The sequence below is a fragment of the Halichoerus grypus genome, chromosome 10 (genome assembly GCF_964656455.1).
Source record: "Halichoerus grypus chromosome 10, mHalGry1.hap1.1, whole genome shotgun sequence".
NCBI lineage: Eukaryota > Metazoa > Chordata > Mammalia > Carnivora > Phocidae > Halichoerus > Halichoerus grypus.
In genome coordinates this window covers 86,907,198-86,927,236 of record NC_135721.1, presented here as the reverse complement: position 1 = coordinate 86,927,236, position 20,039 = coordinate 86,907,198, and the positions used below count along the sequence as shown (strand labels likewise).

Here is a 20,039-nt window from a genome sequence, read left to right as displayed (position 1 = left end):
CCCACTCCCCCTGCTTGTGTTCCCGCTCTCGCTAACTCTCTCTCTGTCAAATAAATAAATAAAATCTTTAAAATATTAAAAAAAAATTTTTAAAAAAGAAAAAGCAGGTTGGTGAGGAGTCCTCTCCATTGCTCATTGTGTTTTCCCAGACACATTTATCTTTTAGATGTTATTAGCAGTGGAGGTAAAAAGAAATTGCTCAATTTCAGAAATATCAGTTTCTTTCTTTTGAGTTCTCACAATATGGCAGTGTTAGCCTTCTTAGTTGTAATAAAAATTGCCGACAGAGATGATGACTACTTACATATGATAAATTGATATCATCTCAGATTTTCTTTTGGAAAGGGCCTTTGGGCTTTTAAGCTTCCTGCATTTGGAGCTGTTGAGGTGGCAGTGGCTCTAGGTTATCTGCCTAGCAACTGTAGGAAGCATTGCTCCTGAGGACTGGGTTGTGTTTTCATGGTAAATCTCTCCCTCTTTTTTTCTCTTGCTTTTGCAGGTCTTCTTTGCCTCTGTTCGGTCTGGTGGCAGTAGTCAGGTTTACTTCATGACATTAGGCAGGACTTCTCTTCTGAGCTGGTAGAAGCAGTGCGATGAGGCTTGCTGGTCCCCAGAGTCTTCAGGATCCTGAGAACTTGGAATTCCTTGCAACTGGAGCTCAGAGCTGCACCGGTGTGGTCCAGGACAGCTGTGTGTGCGGACACCATGTGTGGGGTTTTTTGTTTTGTTTCGTTTCGTTTTGTTTCCTTTCTTGCACCTCTTACCAGTTTATCCCCCTTCTCTTCTTTTCCCTACTCGAAAATAAATCAAGGCTGCAATGCAGCTGGTGCTGTTCACATTCTACCATCAGGTGCTATAAGTGTTTGGGATTGAGCATCAGACCAGAAAGCAAATGCCTTTCCTTCAGCTCCAGAATTCCTTGTCTCTGAATGACTCTGTCTTGTGGGTATGGAAGGTGGAGACTATGAACATGCCATTGGTTTTGTTGGAAGTGGGCACACGGAGGTGTAAAATGGTGGTCTAACGAGCAGTTTGCTGAAGCAGAGAGCAGATTTAATATAGTAACATTAACAGTGTATTTAATTGACATTTCTTTTTTGTAATGTGACAATATGTGGTCAAAGAAGAAGGTGCAGGTTTAAGAAGTTAATATTTATAAAATGTGAAAGACAGTTACTAGGATAACCTTTGTGGGTGGGGCTTGGGAGGCAGGGTGGGTGGGTTAAGGGGGTCCCATTTTGTTTATTTGGATTTTTTTTTTTTTTTGGCTTGGCCAAAAACTCAGTCATTTTTCTGTGTACCAGGTTTTGCCTAAATCATGTGCAGATGGTTCTTTAAAAAAAAAAAAAAAAAAAGAGAAAATGTGTGCATTTGTATAATGGCCAGAACTGTGTTGTGTGACAGTATTAGCACTGCCTCAGTTAAAGGTTTAATTTTTGTTTAAACCTAGAAGCGCGACAACAGTTTTACCACAGTCTGCACTTGCAGAGGAAAAGAAATTTTTCAACCACATGTTTATTTTTTTGCCTACCTCATTATTTGTAATGCATTAAGAGGTGGTTTAGTTTCTATGTTTTTTGGAGGAAAACATTAATGTTTAATTTAATCTTAATACCAAAACTATCAGATTGAAGTTTGACTGTTAATTTTGTCACAGGTTTCAGTAGGCACGAGAGAAATTGTCCCTGAAGATGGGAAATAGCCGTATGGCTTCATCATGCTGACAGATGCAATCTGTTTTCTCAGTTCAGAGAGCAGAATGCTTTGTTTTCACCAGATGCACCATTAGTGGTTGATGGGCAAACGTGGCCTGCAACATAAGAGGCCTCATTGTTCTCAATTCGGGGTTTGGTAGCAGACGGATGGTCATGTTAGAATAGTCACACAAACTGTTCGGTGTTGCAGGAACCTTTTCTTGGGGTGGGGGAGGGGTGGTTTTTCCCTTTTCTAAAAATGCAATGCACTAAAACTATTTTAAGAATGTAGTTAATACTGCTTATTCATAAGATGGCATCTTCCTGTGTTTTAGTTGTAATATCAAAGCCCTGGCTTTTCTCCTCTCCCTTGCTCTCTTGTTCTCTCTCTGTTTTTTAAACCAGTTTTACTTTATGAATATGTTCATGACATTTGTAATAAATGTCTTGGGTAATAATTTGTTTTATGGCTTCATGGTCACTCAATTCCTCTGAGACTGTTAATCTCTTGGTAAAGGAGCAATGCTCGGTGTCCTGGCTCTGCCAGTTTACTTTCCTCTGGTTGAGTTTGGAGTGGGAATATTGCGTGATTGTGGCTTTAAACTTTGTTTACCAAACAGAACTTGGTGTTTCCTAGGCTTAATCCTCCTTTGTGGTTAAGTTTCTTTTACAACATGAAAAAGGAAGATTTTCCTCCCAAAAAGATAACAGTCATTTGCACCTATCTGTCAAGGCTTTGCCCAGCATTCTCATCCTATTTGGCATCCACTTTGACCCCTATCATTCTCTTCCTCCTGGTTCAGCATCTTTGCCGAAGGTTGTCCTGGAATTACAAAAACCTAGCAAGAAATAGATATACTCACAGATGCAGACACAATACAGATGTACCTACCCACAAAGACAAGATAAGCTGAGAAAGCCTTGCCTTCTTTTGAAAAGGACAAGGCATTGGGAAAGGTTTTCCCATCTCTAAGACTTTGGAGTGATGCTCATGTCCAAAGCAGAGAGGACTAGTTCTTTTCTACTAATTTGTAGTTAACATAGAGAAGATTGAAGACTTAATCCCACCTGTGGAAGGGACTTTTGGGATGGGCCAGATGCCATCACCACAGGAATTCAGTCAGAATCAAATTACTGTTGGTGATTCCCTGCATGTTTTGGCTTTTCGAGTAAGATGAAATGTGCCACAGTGAACATGTGTGCACGCTGAGAGGAGAAATAACTCAATGGCTGGGTTGATTGTAGCCTCTCCCATGACTTCACGGACAGGTAAAGTTGAGCAGGTGTCTGGAAAAAAACAACAACAACAAAAAAACCCACTAAACTTCTGATACCACCAAGGAAGACAGAAAAGACGGAGGCATCACAGTCTTACGTATACAGACTTGAAAGACTTGAAGCTGTAAGCCAAGGGGGGTGACCAGATAAAGACAAATGGTTTTTCATTGGAATTACTGCATAGTTAGAACTTGACAAAAACTGGATTTCCTTTCCGAGGTGATAGGGTCTGAGCTCAAGCCAGAATCGGGCCTGTCCTGCTCGTGCAGCAGCAAGAGGCCCCCCGACAGCACTCTGGTGGTGTTTGCATGAATGCGATCACGGCTGTCTCTGGGCTTAAGTCACCTGAGGTCAGACACCCATTTGTCCTGGGGCGGGGGCAGGGGACAGGTTTCTGGTGTGTACTTTCCTTGCCTTCCCAGCCTCAGCACCTCGTAAACCAGATTGTGTTGCTGCAGCTTCATACAGGTGCTCAGTTAGGTTTCTCCATAAAAGATTATGAACAGGTGAAATGTCATTCTTCTAGAGAAGGGATGGTTTGTTTGTTTTTTTCCTTTAACAGGGTAGTGACTTCACAAAAGTGCCAAGATGGCAAAATTACAAAAGAAAACAGTATTATGATACCATTAAACATGGAACATTAAACTATTTATATTTAGCACTGCTCTTCAAAACAAAATACAGATATGTCTGTAGGTGTAGTCAAAGCTTTAATAAGTAATACCTTTCTGTATTTAAATCAGAGTAACTCTGTATTGAGTGCAGTGTCTTTTTCCTCATGCACATGTTATGTTGAAGAAAATGTTTACAAAAATGGTTTTGTTACACTAATGTGCATCATATATTTATGGTTTATTTTTAAAGTGATTTTTTATTTTATTTAGGTTTTCGTCTTAGTTGTAGTCCGTTTACAGTGATTCATAATCCCTAATTTTGCCAATTATAAATTTGCTAAACAGTAATACAAATGACAGACTGCATTAAATTTACTAATCCTAGAGCTACAAAGCAGACTGGTGGCAAGTACGTGGCCTCCCCTCCCACCCCCCCAGTGCTAACTTGTCTTATGTGTATTATGAAAATTACTGTTGCCCCCTCCCCCCCTTTTTCTTTAAATAAAATAAAAATGACACCTATGTTAATGTGGCATGAGTTTCAAATATATTCTGATCCTTCAGAATGTTTCCTTTCCATATAAATCCATATTTTATGCATACCTCCACCCCTGGCTAGAGAGGGTGGCTCCATATCCTGCCATCTCCTGTAACGGATGTTTGTTAAAGGTGAGCTCTTGATCATCATGTTCTTGAAGCCAAGAATGGGTAAAGCTGATCCCTAAAGAAGATATAGGTTTTATTTTTGCAAGTCTGAATTGAATCAAAAAATAAAATAGCATGATGTCTGTATCTAATAGGACAATTGAAGTAGCCCTTTCTCAAATTGGTACCATAAATACTAACTTAAGCCTAGTAATTGGAAGGCCTTTGTGGCCAAGCCCTTAGCATGTGCCCCATTGATTTCCCCCAGAGATCTGGCAGGCATGATCCCCATTGGATAGATGTGGGACCACATCACCATGATCCGCGCCTTGGCCAAGCCTCCAGGGTTGCAGAGGGTGGCCACACAACATTATCATAAATCAAATGTTTATAACCAGCTCCTTTGTGCTTCATATTAGAAACATGTTATTTCTTTAAGGTGAAAATAAAATTGTAAACACCTAGGCCACCAAATGAGTATGTTTTTTCTTTTCCTACTTGATATTTGTTGCAGCTGGTAGATGATTAGGAATAAAAATCTAGTGGAGGGCTAGTTGTCTTGGGACCATCGTTCATCCCTCCTGTACCTACTTCATCCTCCACTGCTGTGGTCTCACTTAAAGCAAGCAACCAGGATGAAATCAGCCCCTATAACTGACACCAGCTCAATGTTTTGACGTCACATTAAGGGTTCAGTGAAATTGCTACCTTCTCTGCCATCTCTGACTTCAACAACAACAGATGCCCGTGTTTCATTTGCTAAGTACAGCGTACCCTTGAACAACATGGGAGCTGGGGTCACCAGCCCCTTGTGCCATCCAAACTCTTGAGTGTAACTTTTGACTCCCCCAAAACTTAACTATCAATAATAGCCTACTGTTGATTGATCGGAAGCCTTACCAATAACATAAACAGTCAATTAACCCTATTTTGTATATTTATATACCATATTCTTAAAGTAGGCTAGAGAAAAGAAAATGTTATTAAAGTAGTAAGGAAGAGAAAATACATTTGCACTCATGTACTGTAAAAAATCCACATGTAGGTGGATCCACACAGTTCAAACCTATGGTCAAGGGTCGACTGTAGTTGTTAGAAAGTAAAACTGAAAAAAAGAAAATGCAATTAAAAGTTGGGAGAAGTTGTTACTACATTTTCTTATGGGAGAAATAACAGGTTCAGTTATAGGTTCTCATACCTGGTCTACTTCTCCTTTCAACTTAAGATTAATCCTATTATATCCAGGTTTCAAAATCTTGGTGAAGCTGTCCCATCTCTGCCTCTGCCTTCCTTACCTTGTCTATGCTTACAGTCAATAACCTGTCCTGGTCTCTGATAACTGGATTGTTTTTGCTTACTCTTTGTTTCTGTCTGAATACAGGGCCTGCATATGAGCTAAGGTTGGCTCTCAGGGTTGACTCCTAAATGCTTCTCCAAAACTACCAAACATGTTGCTGGCGGTGAACAGGCCCTCAGAAATTCCTGGTGGTTTGCTTAAGTAGCATGAAATTAAAACCCTGATGTTAGTCCAAGGGGAAACCAGGACTCCTGTGCCCTGTGGGCCTTGTGAGGAAGTGCCCTGGTGTACACAGGTCCCAGGAAGGGTGTGGAGCGGTAGCTTATTGGGCACAGCACAAGGCCACCCAGTGCTATAACAGGCCATAATACTCACCAGTCCCTGCTGCTGCAGGTTGGCTTCCTATAATAACAGGACCCTTGATTCCTAGGTCCTATCTCCTAGTTTGCTTGATTATCAGAAATTTGAATTTGATGGTCCAGCTCAAAATGCCCCCTAGAAGTTCTGTGGAAAGATGTCAAGCTTGAGCAAGGCAATTCTGCCCCTTCCTTAAATTTGTTGAGATGTCAGACATAACTACAAACCTTAGAAACCAATATTACACAACTTTTTCATAATAAATGATATTAAATAATGCCTTGATTATTTTTTAACAGCTTTACTGAGCTATAGTTCACATAACCGTACAGTTCGGTGGCTATTAGCCTATTCAGACCTGTGCATACATCACTACCACAATCAATTCTTAAACGTTTTTTATTATCTTTGCTATTATCTCCTTGTCACCCCACCTCTTCATCCCCCTAAAGTTTTAGGCAACTACTAATCTTTTCCAATATGGATTTGCCTTTTCTGGACATTTCATATAAATGAAATCCTACAATGTGCGTCCTTTATGACCCGCTTTTTTGATTTAGCAGAATGTTTTAGGATTTATCCTTGCAGCATGTATCAGTACTTCATTTATTTTTATTAGCATCCTTGGTTCTTCACCTTTGTCACTGGTGCCTGCCTTCAGCTTTAAAACCAACCACCTACCTCACTGATAGCCAACCGTGTTCTAGCCTCAGATGAAAACTGCAGAGTTAACCATCCACCCCACAGGGGAAGCAGGTGACAAGCGGCTTCAGAAATGGATTCCTGCTAAGGTGTGTTTTCAGTTTGAACTCTTAGAAACACAGTGATCCCCCCAACCACCGCCCTGGAGAGATCTTGATGCTAAACATCAGGCTCATCACAGGACAGGTACAGGGTGGTCAAGGTTTGGAATGGAGGACTGTTTGGGAAGCACTCCTACCTGCCCGCACACAGATCAGCTCTCCAACCCCCAGGAAGGTTGGGACTGGCAGGTGTTATGCTTGTGTCCAAGGCCTGGATCAGGGTATGCAGCTGGTGCCTCTAACTTTTGTGTGCTCACCCCTAGGAAGGGACACAAAAGCTGGTATTGCTGAGCCAGATCCCTTTTTTGTCCTGGGAGAATACTTAAAACTCACATTTCAGAAGGGTCTTGTTAAGTTGGCAGCTCTTTTGTATCTTACTGGCATCAAGGACATTTCTTTGGTGTTGCCTCCTGGGAGGCCTTCTAATTGTACTCCACTTTCCCTTGCAGTGTACATCGTTGAGTAAGCGTGGACACTAGTAACTTCTGGGAACTTGGTGGCATTTTGGTCAATCTAACAAGTTGAGCAACCACTGGGTGCTGAGCAGTCTTGAGGTATGGCTCTCTTTGGGGAAATGGAGGGGAGTTGTCTAAAGGGCCAACTTTGAAAATGGTGCCTAGTGTATTCTAGATGTTGAAGCAGGGCCTTTAGTAATGGTGCATACGAAAAAGATTTACACTTACTAGCCTGAAAAGAAAAAAAAGGCAATGTGGCTGCCAAAAGGGCTGGTGTGAGTTCGGACCGTATGGCTAAAACTGAAGTGAGAGAAGAAGATGCCCCCATTGTGGTTAGGTCACATTTGGTTAGATAACGCTTGTCATGGAATCTGGACCAATTGCAGCCTTGGCTTGAGAGAGACCTGGGTGGGAAGGGCTCCATAAAGTTTTCATAAAGATTGGCTTAAAGAAAAGGTGTGTTCTCCAAAAATAATTGGGAGAAGTAGTTATAGAAACATCTAAAGATTGTTCAACTAATCAGTCCATTCTAGTTTTTTGCTAACACCAATGACAGCAAATATTTTGTGTGTATTTGCTATGCACCAGACATGTTCTAAGGACTTCTTACATATACCCTCTTAACCTGTAGAAGAAAAGATTCAAGTGGATACCCACTTGTTGACTTAAATTTATTTGGAGAGATAACAAATGCAGGATAGGTTGTTCTGCAAGGTGCCAACTGGTAGAGCTGGGAAAGGTGGGTTGAACCGTAGAGAGAATTTGTCTCCACTATGAAAGGCACCATCACAATTGTCCAGTAAAATGAAATGGGCACCTTGGATGCCTGGCCAAGCCCATGCCCTTGAGGCTGTTTTTGTTGGGATGTAGAGGAGGCCTCTTGCAGTGTTTTGGGATTAGGTACATACAAGGCTGGTTAACAGTCCATGAGCCATTTGAGAACATTCTTGAACCCACATACAAAATGGCTTTGGCACTCCTTGTAAACATGAATGCATTTTTCAAGCAAATAGATATTTAGGCAACAATCCTAAGAGTTCCTCTGGTCTGCGGCAGAAATGGCATAGGTAGTGGCAGAGACAGGAACTTTGTCCAGGACACACTGATGTGTTCGCTGCCTCACAGAGCTCCTTCTCTGGGGCTTCTCCTGTGGGAGGCACACACAGTGTTTGATTCTTCTTTCCCAGTAAGTGGCCACCACCCCAGTGAATGCTACAGCCATCACTTAGGACTCCTGCAGACTTTCCCACCTCAGAAGTGGGCAGGTTCTGCTGGACCTGAGACCAGGCAATGTTCTCTGTGGTCTTGGAGGGCTTTCTGCATTTAGTCAACCCTCTAGGCTGCCAGATCCTGGTCTGTCTTGGGTTTTCATCCTTACCTAAACAGTGGAATGCCAGTATATAAAGCAGAGAAAAGAGGTGTCGATTTTAAATTCAAATTTATAACATCCTTCAAAGATGAAATAATGAAAACTGATACTGCTTTGCTCTTGGGGTTTATGGATCATAACTGTCAGTGTCTGTATCGCATTTCTTTTTCAGTTCTCTAATAAGGAGTTAATTCTGATGCCGGCAGGAGTATGATTGCCAGTTAGCCTTGCAAGAAAACCAAAAAGTGTATGAAGTCAACAATGTGGGGACACTTTTTAGTGATTCATGGGTAGCAGCATAAGATGTGCACAAAAATAAGTGAACCTGGCAACACCAACTATTGTTGTGTTGGTCTCTAGTAGAAGATACACACTTGATTGTGCATGTTTTAATATATTTTATTTAACTCAGTATATATTTTATTTAACTCAGTACATTCCAAAACACAATTTCAACACGTAATCAATATTTTAAATAAAGGTATGGTTTGCATTCTTTTTTCATACTGAGACGGTGGGTATTTCACACAACACATCTCAGTTCTGATTAGCCACATTTTATGTTCTCAATAGCCACATGTGGCTAGTGGCTATCATTTTGGATGGTGCAGTGCTAGAGCCTTTATATACCTTATAGTAAGAATCTTTTGAGGTAAATATTGTCGCTACATTTTACTGGAGAAGAAACTGAAGTTCCTAAAAGTTAAATAACCTACTGTGGGTCATCCTGGAGAGTATGAATGGAGGAGCAAGAATTAGGACCTGGTCTGTTCATCTCTGAACTCTGTTTTTTTTTTTTTAAATACATCGGTGCACATTATTTTGATTTAAAAAAAGTAGTTTTAAAAAACTTTAATTTTTGATTTTTTAATTTATGGTTTTATTTTGATTTTGATTTTTAAAAAAATAATTTAAAGAAAACACTAATTTTTTTAAGACAAAGTTCCACAAAATGCTACCTGGGAAGAGGGGTTCTGGTCTATTTCACTCATTTGTATTTTCATCAAGAAATCTGAATTCTAGAAAAAAAATGGAGCACTGGGTGTTATACGCGAACAATGAATCATGGAACACTACATCAAAAACTAATGATGTAATGTATGGTGATTAACATAAAATTAAATTTAAAAAAAGAAAAAAATTTTTTTCATTTATAAAGCTTTCGTTCCCTGGTTTATTAAAACAAATGTGAGATAGTCAAAGATAGGCAGACTACATCATTTGCAAAAATCAGGGGGCCAATTTGGCAATGTCTGATACCTAAGAAGACCTCATTCTTCCTGTGAGACTGACTTTTGGCGTGCTTTGACTTTCAAAGTCTCCCTGCCTTGCTGTTTCCTTCATTTCCTCCAGTTCATGGCCAAGGATCTCAGTGAGGTTTTTCGCATTGCCTACCCCCTCCCACCCCGAGAAGTTGCATGCAGTGGGATCTGGGCAGCTGGGTGGCTGCTTTTCCTGAGGAAAGTGAGTGTTGTACACAGAACACCCTGTCTGGTGCCAGGAAACATGTTCAGTCAGGAACCTCTGAGTCATGTGACAGGAGTGACTAGGGCCTCATCCTGCTGAGAAATGAAGCTGTCAGAGATTTCTTGTAGTTGTGGGGAAAACCAGTTCCACCTTTATGTCCAGACACTGGTTCCTGCCATTGTGTGGTCCATAAAAGAATGGGACCCGTGTGGTAGAAATTGAGAAACAACAGTAGCTCAATAATGGTGCACTCATGGCATACTCCTGTACAACCTAGTCATGGACAATATTTTGAGTGCTCCATTCTTGAGTCATTCTGTTCTGTCCCAAAAATTTAGGATAGGTAGATGTCTCCTGAGCATCCAGGTCATAATCTCCCTTGTGCTGAACTACAACCCCTTGCTTTAGTTTATACTCTTAACGCTTTGATGCGATTCTAGAGAATTTAGGTGCCGGTGTTTCTACCACATTGTTTGTGTCGAAACCGTGGTTGTTGTGAATTAGATGTCACATAAGAGAGTGCTCATCCTGGAATCTGCCAGAATTAAGGGCCTATCATGTAGGACCAAACCCCTAGACCATATTCCCCAACATTATATAATCAAGTTCAGCTGTCTGAGAGCATATTTCTTACCTACATAAAACTGAAGCATCTGCTTCAAAATAACTGTTTTATAGATGCTTCAAAATAAGTGTTTTATAGTTTTATGCTCCAAATAGTTTATCCATTAAAATGTATTTATGAAGCACCATGCTTTGTACAAATCACTGTATAACATACGGAGACTAGCGTAAAAAGTGAAGGAAGAGGATCTAATTGTAGCTCAGGTTCCCAAAGGAAGTTCATTTTGAGGAACTAAAAAGACATGGCAGCCTCCCCAAAGTGCATGGAGACCCTGAGGCACACTGCAGAGAGTGAACCTCGGGCTCCTGTGAGACAGAAACAGAACAGCAAGGCTGTGCTGCCCTTCCAAGATGTGGACAATTCAGTCATCTAGATCAGTGGTTCCAGACCTTGAGCATGCATGCAGCAGATCATCAGGGGGCTTGTTAAAAACACAGACTGCTGGGCCTTATCCCCCGAGGCTCTGATTCAAGAGGTCTGAGGTGGGGCCAGAGAATTTGTGTTTGTAACAAAGGTCCAGGCTGATGCTCCTGATCTAGGACCCCACTTTGAGAACCACACTGTTCTATGGAAATTGTTAAAACTATTGAAAACTAAGGACAGTGAAAAATGCAGAAGATCAGCACAGTAATTGGAGCCAAATTCCAAGATCAGATAGAAGCACAGAGAATTCCCAGAGGGGAGGGTTCAGACCAGACGGGACGGAGGCTGTCACTTGCCCACACTTATTAAGCCTCATTAGAAAGTTCCTTAGTAAGAAGGAATCAGAGATTGACACCGGAATCTTTTGTCACTCCTGTGTCTTATTTTGTATATGTACATGTATTGATATAATATTTGCTTTGCTCTATCTGTTTTGGCTATGAACTGAACTGTGTCCCCCATAAAATTAATATGTTAAACCCCTAACCCCCAATGTGACTATATTTGGAGATAGGGTCTTTCTAGAAGTAATTAACATTAAGTCATAAGAATGGGGCCCTAATCCAGTAGGACTGGTGTTCTTGTGAGAAAAGGAAGAGACACCAAGTGCCCACACATGGAGAAAAGGCCATCTACAAGCCAAGGAGAGAGGCCTCAGGAGCCAGCAAACCTGCTGAGACCTTGATCTTGGACTTCCAACTGCCAGAACTATGAGAAAATAAATTTCTCTTGTTCAAGCCGCCCAGTCTATGGTCTTTTCTTTCAGCAGCCTGAGCAAGATAATATAGGGTGCAACCAAGGTGAGAAGGTGAGCTTCCTAGAGCAAGGGAAGGAGAAGCTTGGAAGGGGGCTCTGCAAGTGGAGACTCGTCCAGCTCCCAGCAGGTGACAAGAACTCTGAAGAGGTGAAGTGTCACGGGAAATGAGCACAAAAAGCTGAGGTCACAGTAGGCAGAGCCAAAGATCCCTAGGTAACAGACTCCACAGACTTGAACAGTGAATATCTGCATCGGCTGAAGACTCAAGACCTATCTTCCATTTTCAGATGACACATAAGCTCCAAAGATTCTGGTGAAGGGGGTGCCTGGGTTACTCGGTTGGGCATCCACCTCTTGATTTCGGCTCAGGCCATGATCTTAAGGTTGTGAGATCAAGCCCCTACTCGGGCTCAGCACAGAGTCTGCTTGAGATTCTCGTGCTGTCCCTCTGCCTCTCCCCTGCTTGCTCATTCTCTCTCTAAAATAAATCTTAAAAAAAATGTGTCACTTATTGCTCTGAATGTTGTGATTAAATTCGTATCTACTCTGTGATGTATTGAATAAATGATAAGCTAAGCTTATATAATACTTTAAAGTTTTTATAATGAAAAAATTTCAGTATACACAAAAATAATAGAAAGATGGATGCCTGTGTATCCATTATGCTGCTTCAACTATTATCCATTTATAGCCATCTCTTTAATTTATTCTTTCACTCCACTTTACTGGTGGATTATTTTGAAGTGGTCCGCAGACACCGTTATCATTTGACTCATAAATATTTCGGTATCCATTTCCTAATCCACGAAACCATTATACCTAAAAAGCTAACAGAAGTCCCTTAATGTCTTAAAATATCATACAGTATTCAAATTTCCCCGATTGTCTCAGTGATCTTTAACCGTATGTTTATATCCGGGTCAATGTAAATTTACAGTGATTGGTTGATACTTTTTAAAAAAAAAGTCAGGATTATTGATGCTCAAATGGTTCTGGCTTTGGCCAGTGTGAGCCTCTTCATGCTGGCCCCTGGGTGTTCTATACATAACCGTAGTGGTCTGTGATAGTTTTGCTTTCTGGTATTAGTAAGTTTCAGGCTCATTTTGTTCATTTTCTAGCTTAGCTCTGGTATCCCACATCTCTCCAGAAGATATGAACTCCTTTAAGTGGGACATGCTATTTTGTGACCAAATATGGTGCTGGTGTTGTGCATTGCTTCAAAGTTGGGCACTTTTGTAGGTCTATTCAATAGAAATAATTTTTTTTTAGTAAGAGAAAATATATCATGAATTCATACTGAAATTCAGGACAATAGGTTATTTAATCTCTTCCATCTCAAAGTGTATATCTCCTTTCTCCCATCCTGAAAGTCCTCGCCAACAATATCATTCATTTGCTACAATGTATATACACCAACGGCTCAGAATAACACCATCACCAACAATATGAAAACAATTCAAGGTTTGTTTGGAGGTAGGTTTTGTTTTTGGTTTTTGTCCTTAGAGCAGTCATGCCACCAACTTGATTTTATTTTATTTATTTATTTATTTTTTAAATATTTTATTTGACAGAGAGACAGCGAGAGGGAACACAAGCAGGGAGAGTGGGAGAGGGAGAAGCAGGCTTCCCGCTGAGCAGGGAGCCCGATGAGGGGCTCGATCCCAGGACCCTGGGATCATGACCTGAGCCGAAGACAGACGCTTAACGACTGAGCCACCCAGGCGCCCCCCAACTTGATTTTATATTTTGCTTTGGATTTGGGAGGATTGCTTTAAAATTTTAATTTTTTTTTTGATAATTATGTGGAGTATTACCTTGTTCCAAGTGAAATATACAAGAAAAAATGTGTTCAGAGAATTTCCTCCATTCAGTTTCCCTTTTCCTTTATAGTAACCATTTTGGTTAGTTTCTGGTTTATCCTTCCACTTAAAAATGTATAGGCAAATGTGTTTGTATATTTGTATTTATCCCATACCCCTCACATTTCTCCACCTTGCTTTTTTCATTTAATCCCAGAGATCGTAGCCATATAATTAAAATATTTTGCACTCTTTTAAACCACCTTTTTGTGGTGTTATTTACATACCAAAAAATACACCCATCTGAAAGTTACAGTTTGATGAGTTTTAGTATATTTATGCAGTAATGCAACCATCGCCACAATCTAGTTTTAGAACATGTCCGTTATCCTAGAAGGTCCCCTCCTGTCCCCTTGCTTGTCAGCCCACGTTGGTGCCAGCAAAGATGATCTCTTTCACGTTGCTATTGACAGCTGCAAAGTATCCCATTGTGTGCATGTACCATCCTTTATTTAGCCAGCCCCTACAATCCTTCAATGAATAGCCTTAGGCACGTGTTTGAATTTTTGCCAGTGTATCTTTGGAATAAATTCCTAGAGGCGTTTCTGAGTCAAATTGTCAGTGAATATGCAATTTCTCTAAAAAAAATGCCAAGTTTTCCTTTTGAAGTGGTTGTTCTATTTGGCATTACCACCAATAATGTATGACCGTGACCATTTCCCTCCAGCCTCGCCAACTGAGTAGATTGTTAAACTTAGAAATTGTATCTCAATATAGTGTTAATATTCATTCCTCTTCCTAAAAGAAGGCTGAACATTTTTTCAGGAGTTTAAGGGCCTTTTGCATTTTGTGTGTGTATGAGATGTCTGCTTCTATTCCTTGTCCATTTCTCTATTCTTATTTTTAGAATCTTTATATATTAGAAATATTTTTGATAAGTTGCAAATATTTTTCTCATCCTTTTACATTTCTAAATTTTTTTTGCTCTGGATAAAACATTTTATTTTTTTGTGGTCAACGATCAGTTTTTCCCCATATTTCTTCTGGATTTTGAGTCAGGAAAAGCTTTCCCTGTCCTGACTGTGGAGGAATTTGCTCCTCTTTGCTTCTAGTATTGATATAGTTTATTTTTAAGAAAATTTTTTTTTTAGATTTTATTTATTTGAGAGAGAGAGAGAGAATGGGAGGAGTGGCAGAGAGAGGGAAAGAATCTCAAGCAGATTCCCTGCTGAGTGTGGAGCCTGGCACGGGGCCCCATCTCACGACCCTGAGATCATGACCTGAGCTGAAATCAAGAGTTGGACACTTAACCAACTGAGCTACCCAGGCGCCCCTCCTTTTTTTATTTTTTAACATTTTATTTTCTGATTTGTCTGGATTTATTCTGATGTGCGGTATGAGGAACAAATCTGATTTTTATCTTTTTCTGTATGGTTATCTTGATCTCTCATAACATGTATTTAAAGCCCAGGTTATCCCCACTGATCTGAGATGCCGTCTGTATCATACACTAAATTTTTATACATAATTAGGACTATTTATGGATTTTCTGTTTCATTCTATTTATGCATAAATGCCACACTGTTTTAATGGTAGAGATTTTATAATTTGTTAAAATGTTTTTTTCTTCATTTATCAACTTCAAATATTTATCAACTCCTTGTTAAGAAAAGCAAGGCTTCACCTCATTAACCTCATTTCTTGTTCCTCCGCCCAGCTTTTCAGAATATATGTTTTTCTTCTTCTATCAGTTACATTTTAAATTTAAATTAATGGTTAATTCTAAAAAAAAAAAAAACAACTTTATTGGGATATAATTTACATACACTAAAATGTAAACATTTTAAATGTATGCTTTGAGGAGTTCTGACAAAATTATATACCTGTGTAACTACCAGCACAAAATAACATGTAAACATCGCATTTTTTGGTTGCAGCAAATTTAGTCAGTATGTGTTAATTTCTCAAGGAGTAAGATGAGGGCATTAGTCCCATGCCCTGTCCTTTGCCACTTTTCCTTATCTTCTACCTCTCAAAGTTTATATGTATAAATTTTTTTTTTTTTTTTACAATTTCACACTTAATAACATTTGAATTGTTACTATACTTAAATATTCCATGCTTTGTCTATGGGTTGATTATGAAATTTGAAAAATAGATATGTAGTATTTACATTATTCCAACTCTAAATCTTACTCTCTGCCTAGTCAAGGGGTTGCTGAAACTCCTTTTCCCTCTTCACAGTCAAATGTTAGGACCTTGATACCACTGAAAACAGGGTATTGCTGATATCTAGATCAAATGGAATATCTTCTTCAGTCCTCTATTAATTGCTCAAACCATGATTCATATTTTAACCATGGTTTTTCTAGATAGAATGTTTTTTCTAGAATCCTGAAGTGCCTTTAAAAAAAAGTCTCATCTTCCAAAACATCCAGGCTTTCACTGATAACCAACTACAGAATGCAATCTGCTTTTCTTAGAGATATCCCTTGTAGACCATCACAACTTCCTACTCTAGCCTGGACTGGTTGCTATCTAGGACTGCCAGCCAATTCTCTGTCTGGGACTTCCCTTCACTAATCACTGCCCCTCCTCCTACCTGGGTTATACTAACTGCTTTCTGGATTTCATTTCCTTCTCTTTCTTGTTTTCCTTCCTTATTTTCTTGAAGCATATCCTTGAGTAACTTCCTCAGAAAGAACACATGGGAAGACAACTTTAGGTCTTTGTCTTTCTGAAAATGTCTGTATTCATTCCATCTCATATTTGATTGATAGTTTGCCTGGGAATAAAATTCTATACTAACAAATTTCCCTCAGAATTGAAAAGTTATTGTTCCACTGTCTTCTATAATTTGATTGTTGCTAATGTGAGAACCTGTATCAGTATGATCCTCATTCCTTGGTACTTAAAATTTTCCCCCTCTGGAAGCATCTAGGATTTTTTTTTTATTCTTTGGTGTTCTGAATATAGTAGATCACCACCACCACCACCACCACCAATTGGTGATTTCACCTTCCCTGGTCAACTGCAGTCCAGAAGCAGAAGATCCTCCTTCTGACATATCACCAGAAGGTCAATAGGAGCCTAATGCTACATCACAATGCCTTACATCACTCACCTCACTTCATTTCATTGTGTAGGTATTTTATCTCACATCATCATCAGGAGATGGGTGAGTACAGTACAATAAGATTTTGAGAGACCACATTCACATAACTCTTATTACAGCATATGATTATAATTGTTCTACTTTAATATTAGTTATTGCTGTTAATCTCTTACTGTGCCTAATTAAACTTTATCATAGGTATGTATGTATAGGAAAAAACACAGTATATATTGGGTTTGGTACTATCCACAGTTTCAGGCATCCACTGAGGGTCTTGGAATATATCCCCTGCAGATAAGGGCTGTGGCTACTGTACTCATGAGTCTTCTTTCATTTCAATTATCCATTTAGTGGTCCCTTTCAATCTGAAATCTGGTGACATTGTGTAACCCTGGAACATTTTTTTCTATTATTTGGTTTTCTACTTTCACTAACTGACACCACAGGAACTCCTATTAATTGGATGGTCTATGGTAGATTCATGATCTCATTTTTTTCTTTGTCTTTTTTATTAAAATATTTACATTGCCTTTCTGCTTGCTTACTAATTTTTCTTGACTTTGACTTTCAGCCTGTGTACTGATTTTTTTCATTTTAACAATCATATGTTGTTTTTCTTTTTTTTTTTTTTAAAGATTTTATTTATTTATTTGAGAGAGAGAGAGAATGGGAGACAGAAAGCATGAGAGGGAGGAGGGTCAGAGGGAGAAGCAGACTCCCTGCCAAGCAGGGAGCCCGACGCGGGACTCGATCCCGGGACTCCAGGATCATGACCTTAGCCGAAGGCAGTCGCTTAACCAACTGAGCCACCCAGGCACCCCATATGTTGTTTTTCTAAGCACAGGTAAAGGAATCAGGTAATGATGGAGTAGCATGTTCCAGAACACCGAGAACAACTAGAAATGCTATAAAAAAAAATACCAATCAAATCGGTTTGAAAGCTATTAATGCAGACAGGACTTAAGGGGCCATGATGCTATAGAGAAGGAGTTGCATATAGGTGAGCCCAGTATTCTTAGGCATTTGCTAATTTGAAAATGGTGTAACTCCAAAAGCAGGAAGTCACTACTGAGAGGCTGGGAAGTTGAGTTGAGCCTTTGGCAACCTCTTAGTAACTAGAGATGAAATGTAGACGTCAGAGCTACCAAAGCAGCCAAGAGTCTAAGGTCCCAGAGAAAGAGAAGCTACATTGACATGAACTCAACATTTTGTTCCATGTTTACCTCAGACATTTGCTAATTCATAAGAAGTATAGGCACAAGAAACTAAAAAGCTGGAAGACTAAGCAGAGCTTTTGACAGTTTTAGGAGTCTGGGGAGGCAGTTCAGTTAATGGCCCTCTAATTAAGAGAGGCTGGTAAACATCCCAGGCTTCCACTGGTACCATAGAAAGGCTACACTATAGGATTAAGAGCAAATGAGAAAGAGACCAGTCTTCCCAAAAGACTAAAACCTGACTTTGAATTAATCAAATTTCAGACTGGATAAGATGATGTGTCCCTACTCTAACTGCCACCAGAAAGCAAAGTATATTCTCTGTGGAGGAAGATAACATTAGTGGATCTCAATTTTTGTCTCCAATTTTTCTATATACAATGTTCAGCATGAAATAAAAAATTATCAGACAGTTCAAGAATTAACAAAAAATAAACCAAAGTAGGAAAAAAATTATAGAAAGACTTACAGATGATGGCAAATATTGCAGTTATATTGGATTATCACCATGTTCAGTAAAATAGGTGAAAAGATTGAAAATTTCTGTGGAGAACTGGAATCAATGAAATAGAATCATGGAAATATAGTAACAGAAATTACTGCTAAAAATTCCATGAATGTAAATAAAACAACCTACAAAATATGAGAAAATATTTGCAAATCATATATCTGATAAGAGGTTAATAACCAGAATATAAAAGAAACTTTAGTAACTGAATAACAACAAAAATAACTCAACTAAAAAGTGTGCAAAAGGCCTGAATAGATATTTCTCCAAAAATACACAGATGGCCGAGAAGCACATGAAAAGTTGCTCAACATCACTATTCATCAGGGAAATGCAAATCAAACCACAATGAAATATCACTTCACATTCATTAGGACAGCTACAAAAACAAAATAACAAACATCGTCAAGGATGTGGAGAAACGAACTTTAATGCATTGTTGGTGGGAATGTAAAATGATGCACCTGCTGTGGCAAATAGTATGATAGTTCTACCCCCAAAATAAAAATTAGCATATGGTCCAGCAAGTTTTCTGAACATATACCCAAAAGAATTGAAAGCAAGGTCTCAAATATTTGTACATCCCATGTTCATAGCATTATTCATAACAGTCAGCGTTGGTGGTATAGTGGTTAGCATAGCTGCCTTCCATAACAGTCAAAAGGTAGAAGCAACCTAGTATCCATTGATGGATGAATAGATACACAAATGTGGTATATACATAGAATGGAATATTAACCTTAAAAAGGAAGGAAATTCTGGTCCATGTTATAACAGGGATGAACCTTTAGGACATGCTAAGTGAAATAAGCCAGTCAAAGACAAATATTGTATGGTTTCACTTACATGAGGTACCTGAAGTAGTTAAGTCCATAGAGACAGAAAGTAGAATACTGGTTGCCAGGAGCTGGGAGAATGAGAGAATGGGAAGTTATTGTTTAATGTGTACCAAGTTTCAGTTTTGCAAGATAAGAGCTCTGGAGATTGTTTGCACAACATTGTGAATGCACTTAACATTATTGAACTATACACTTAAAAATGGTTGAGATGGTTAGAGAAAAGGGAACCCTCATGCACTATTGGTGGGAATGTAAATTGGTGCAACCACTGTGGGAAAAAGTATAAAGTTCCTTTAAAAATTACAAATAGAATTACCATATGATTCAATAATTCCACTACTGGGTACTTACCCCCCCAAAAAAAGCAAATAATTCGAAAAGATAAGTACAGCCCTATGTTTACTGCAGCATTATTTATGCTGGCCAAAATATGGAAGCAACCTAAGTGTCTATTGATAAATGAATGGATAAAGAAGAGGTGGGGTATATATATGCAATGGAATATTAGCCATAAAAAAGAAGGAGATCTTGCCATTTGTGACAACATGGATGTATCTAGAGAGTATTATACTGTGAAATAAGAGAAAGACAAATATATCATTTTGTTTATATGTGGAATTTAAAAAAACAAAAAACAAAAAACCAGAATCACAGAGAAAAAACTGGTGGTCACCGGTGGGGGTGGGGGGCGGGAATTAAGAGGTACAAAATTCCAGTAATAAAATAAATAAGTCATGGGGATGAAAAGTACAGTGTAGGGAACATAGTCAATAATATCGT

At 39.2% G+C, this 20,039-nt stretch overlaps 1 protein-coding gene across 50 annotated transcripts in view; it reads left to right on the top strand.

Moving 5' to 3' along the window:
* Nucleotides 1-2,152, top strand: part of MAP4K4 (mitogen-activated protein kinase kinase kinase kinase 4) — a 191,025-nt gene extending 188,873 nt beyond the window's left edge. For all 50 annotated transcript variants that reach the window (XM_078056775.1, XM_078056766.1, XM_078056742.1 and 47 more), the window contains one exon: nucleotides 500-2,152. In XM_078056775.1, the coding sequence (XP_077912901.1) occupies nucleotides 500-583 (84 nt within the window). In that variant the 3' untranslated portion in view covers nucleotides 584-2,152. The remainder of the gene's footprint in view (nucleotides 1-499) is intronic.
* Nucleotides 2,153-20,039: the final 17,887 nt, after the last annotated feature.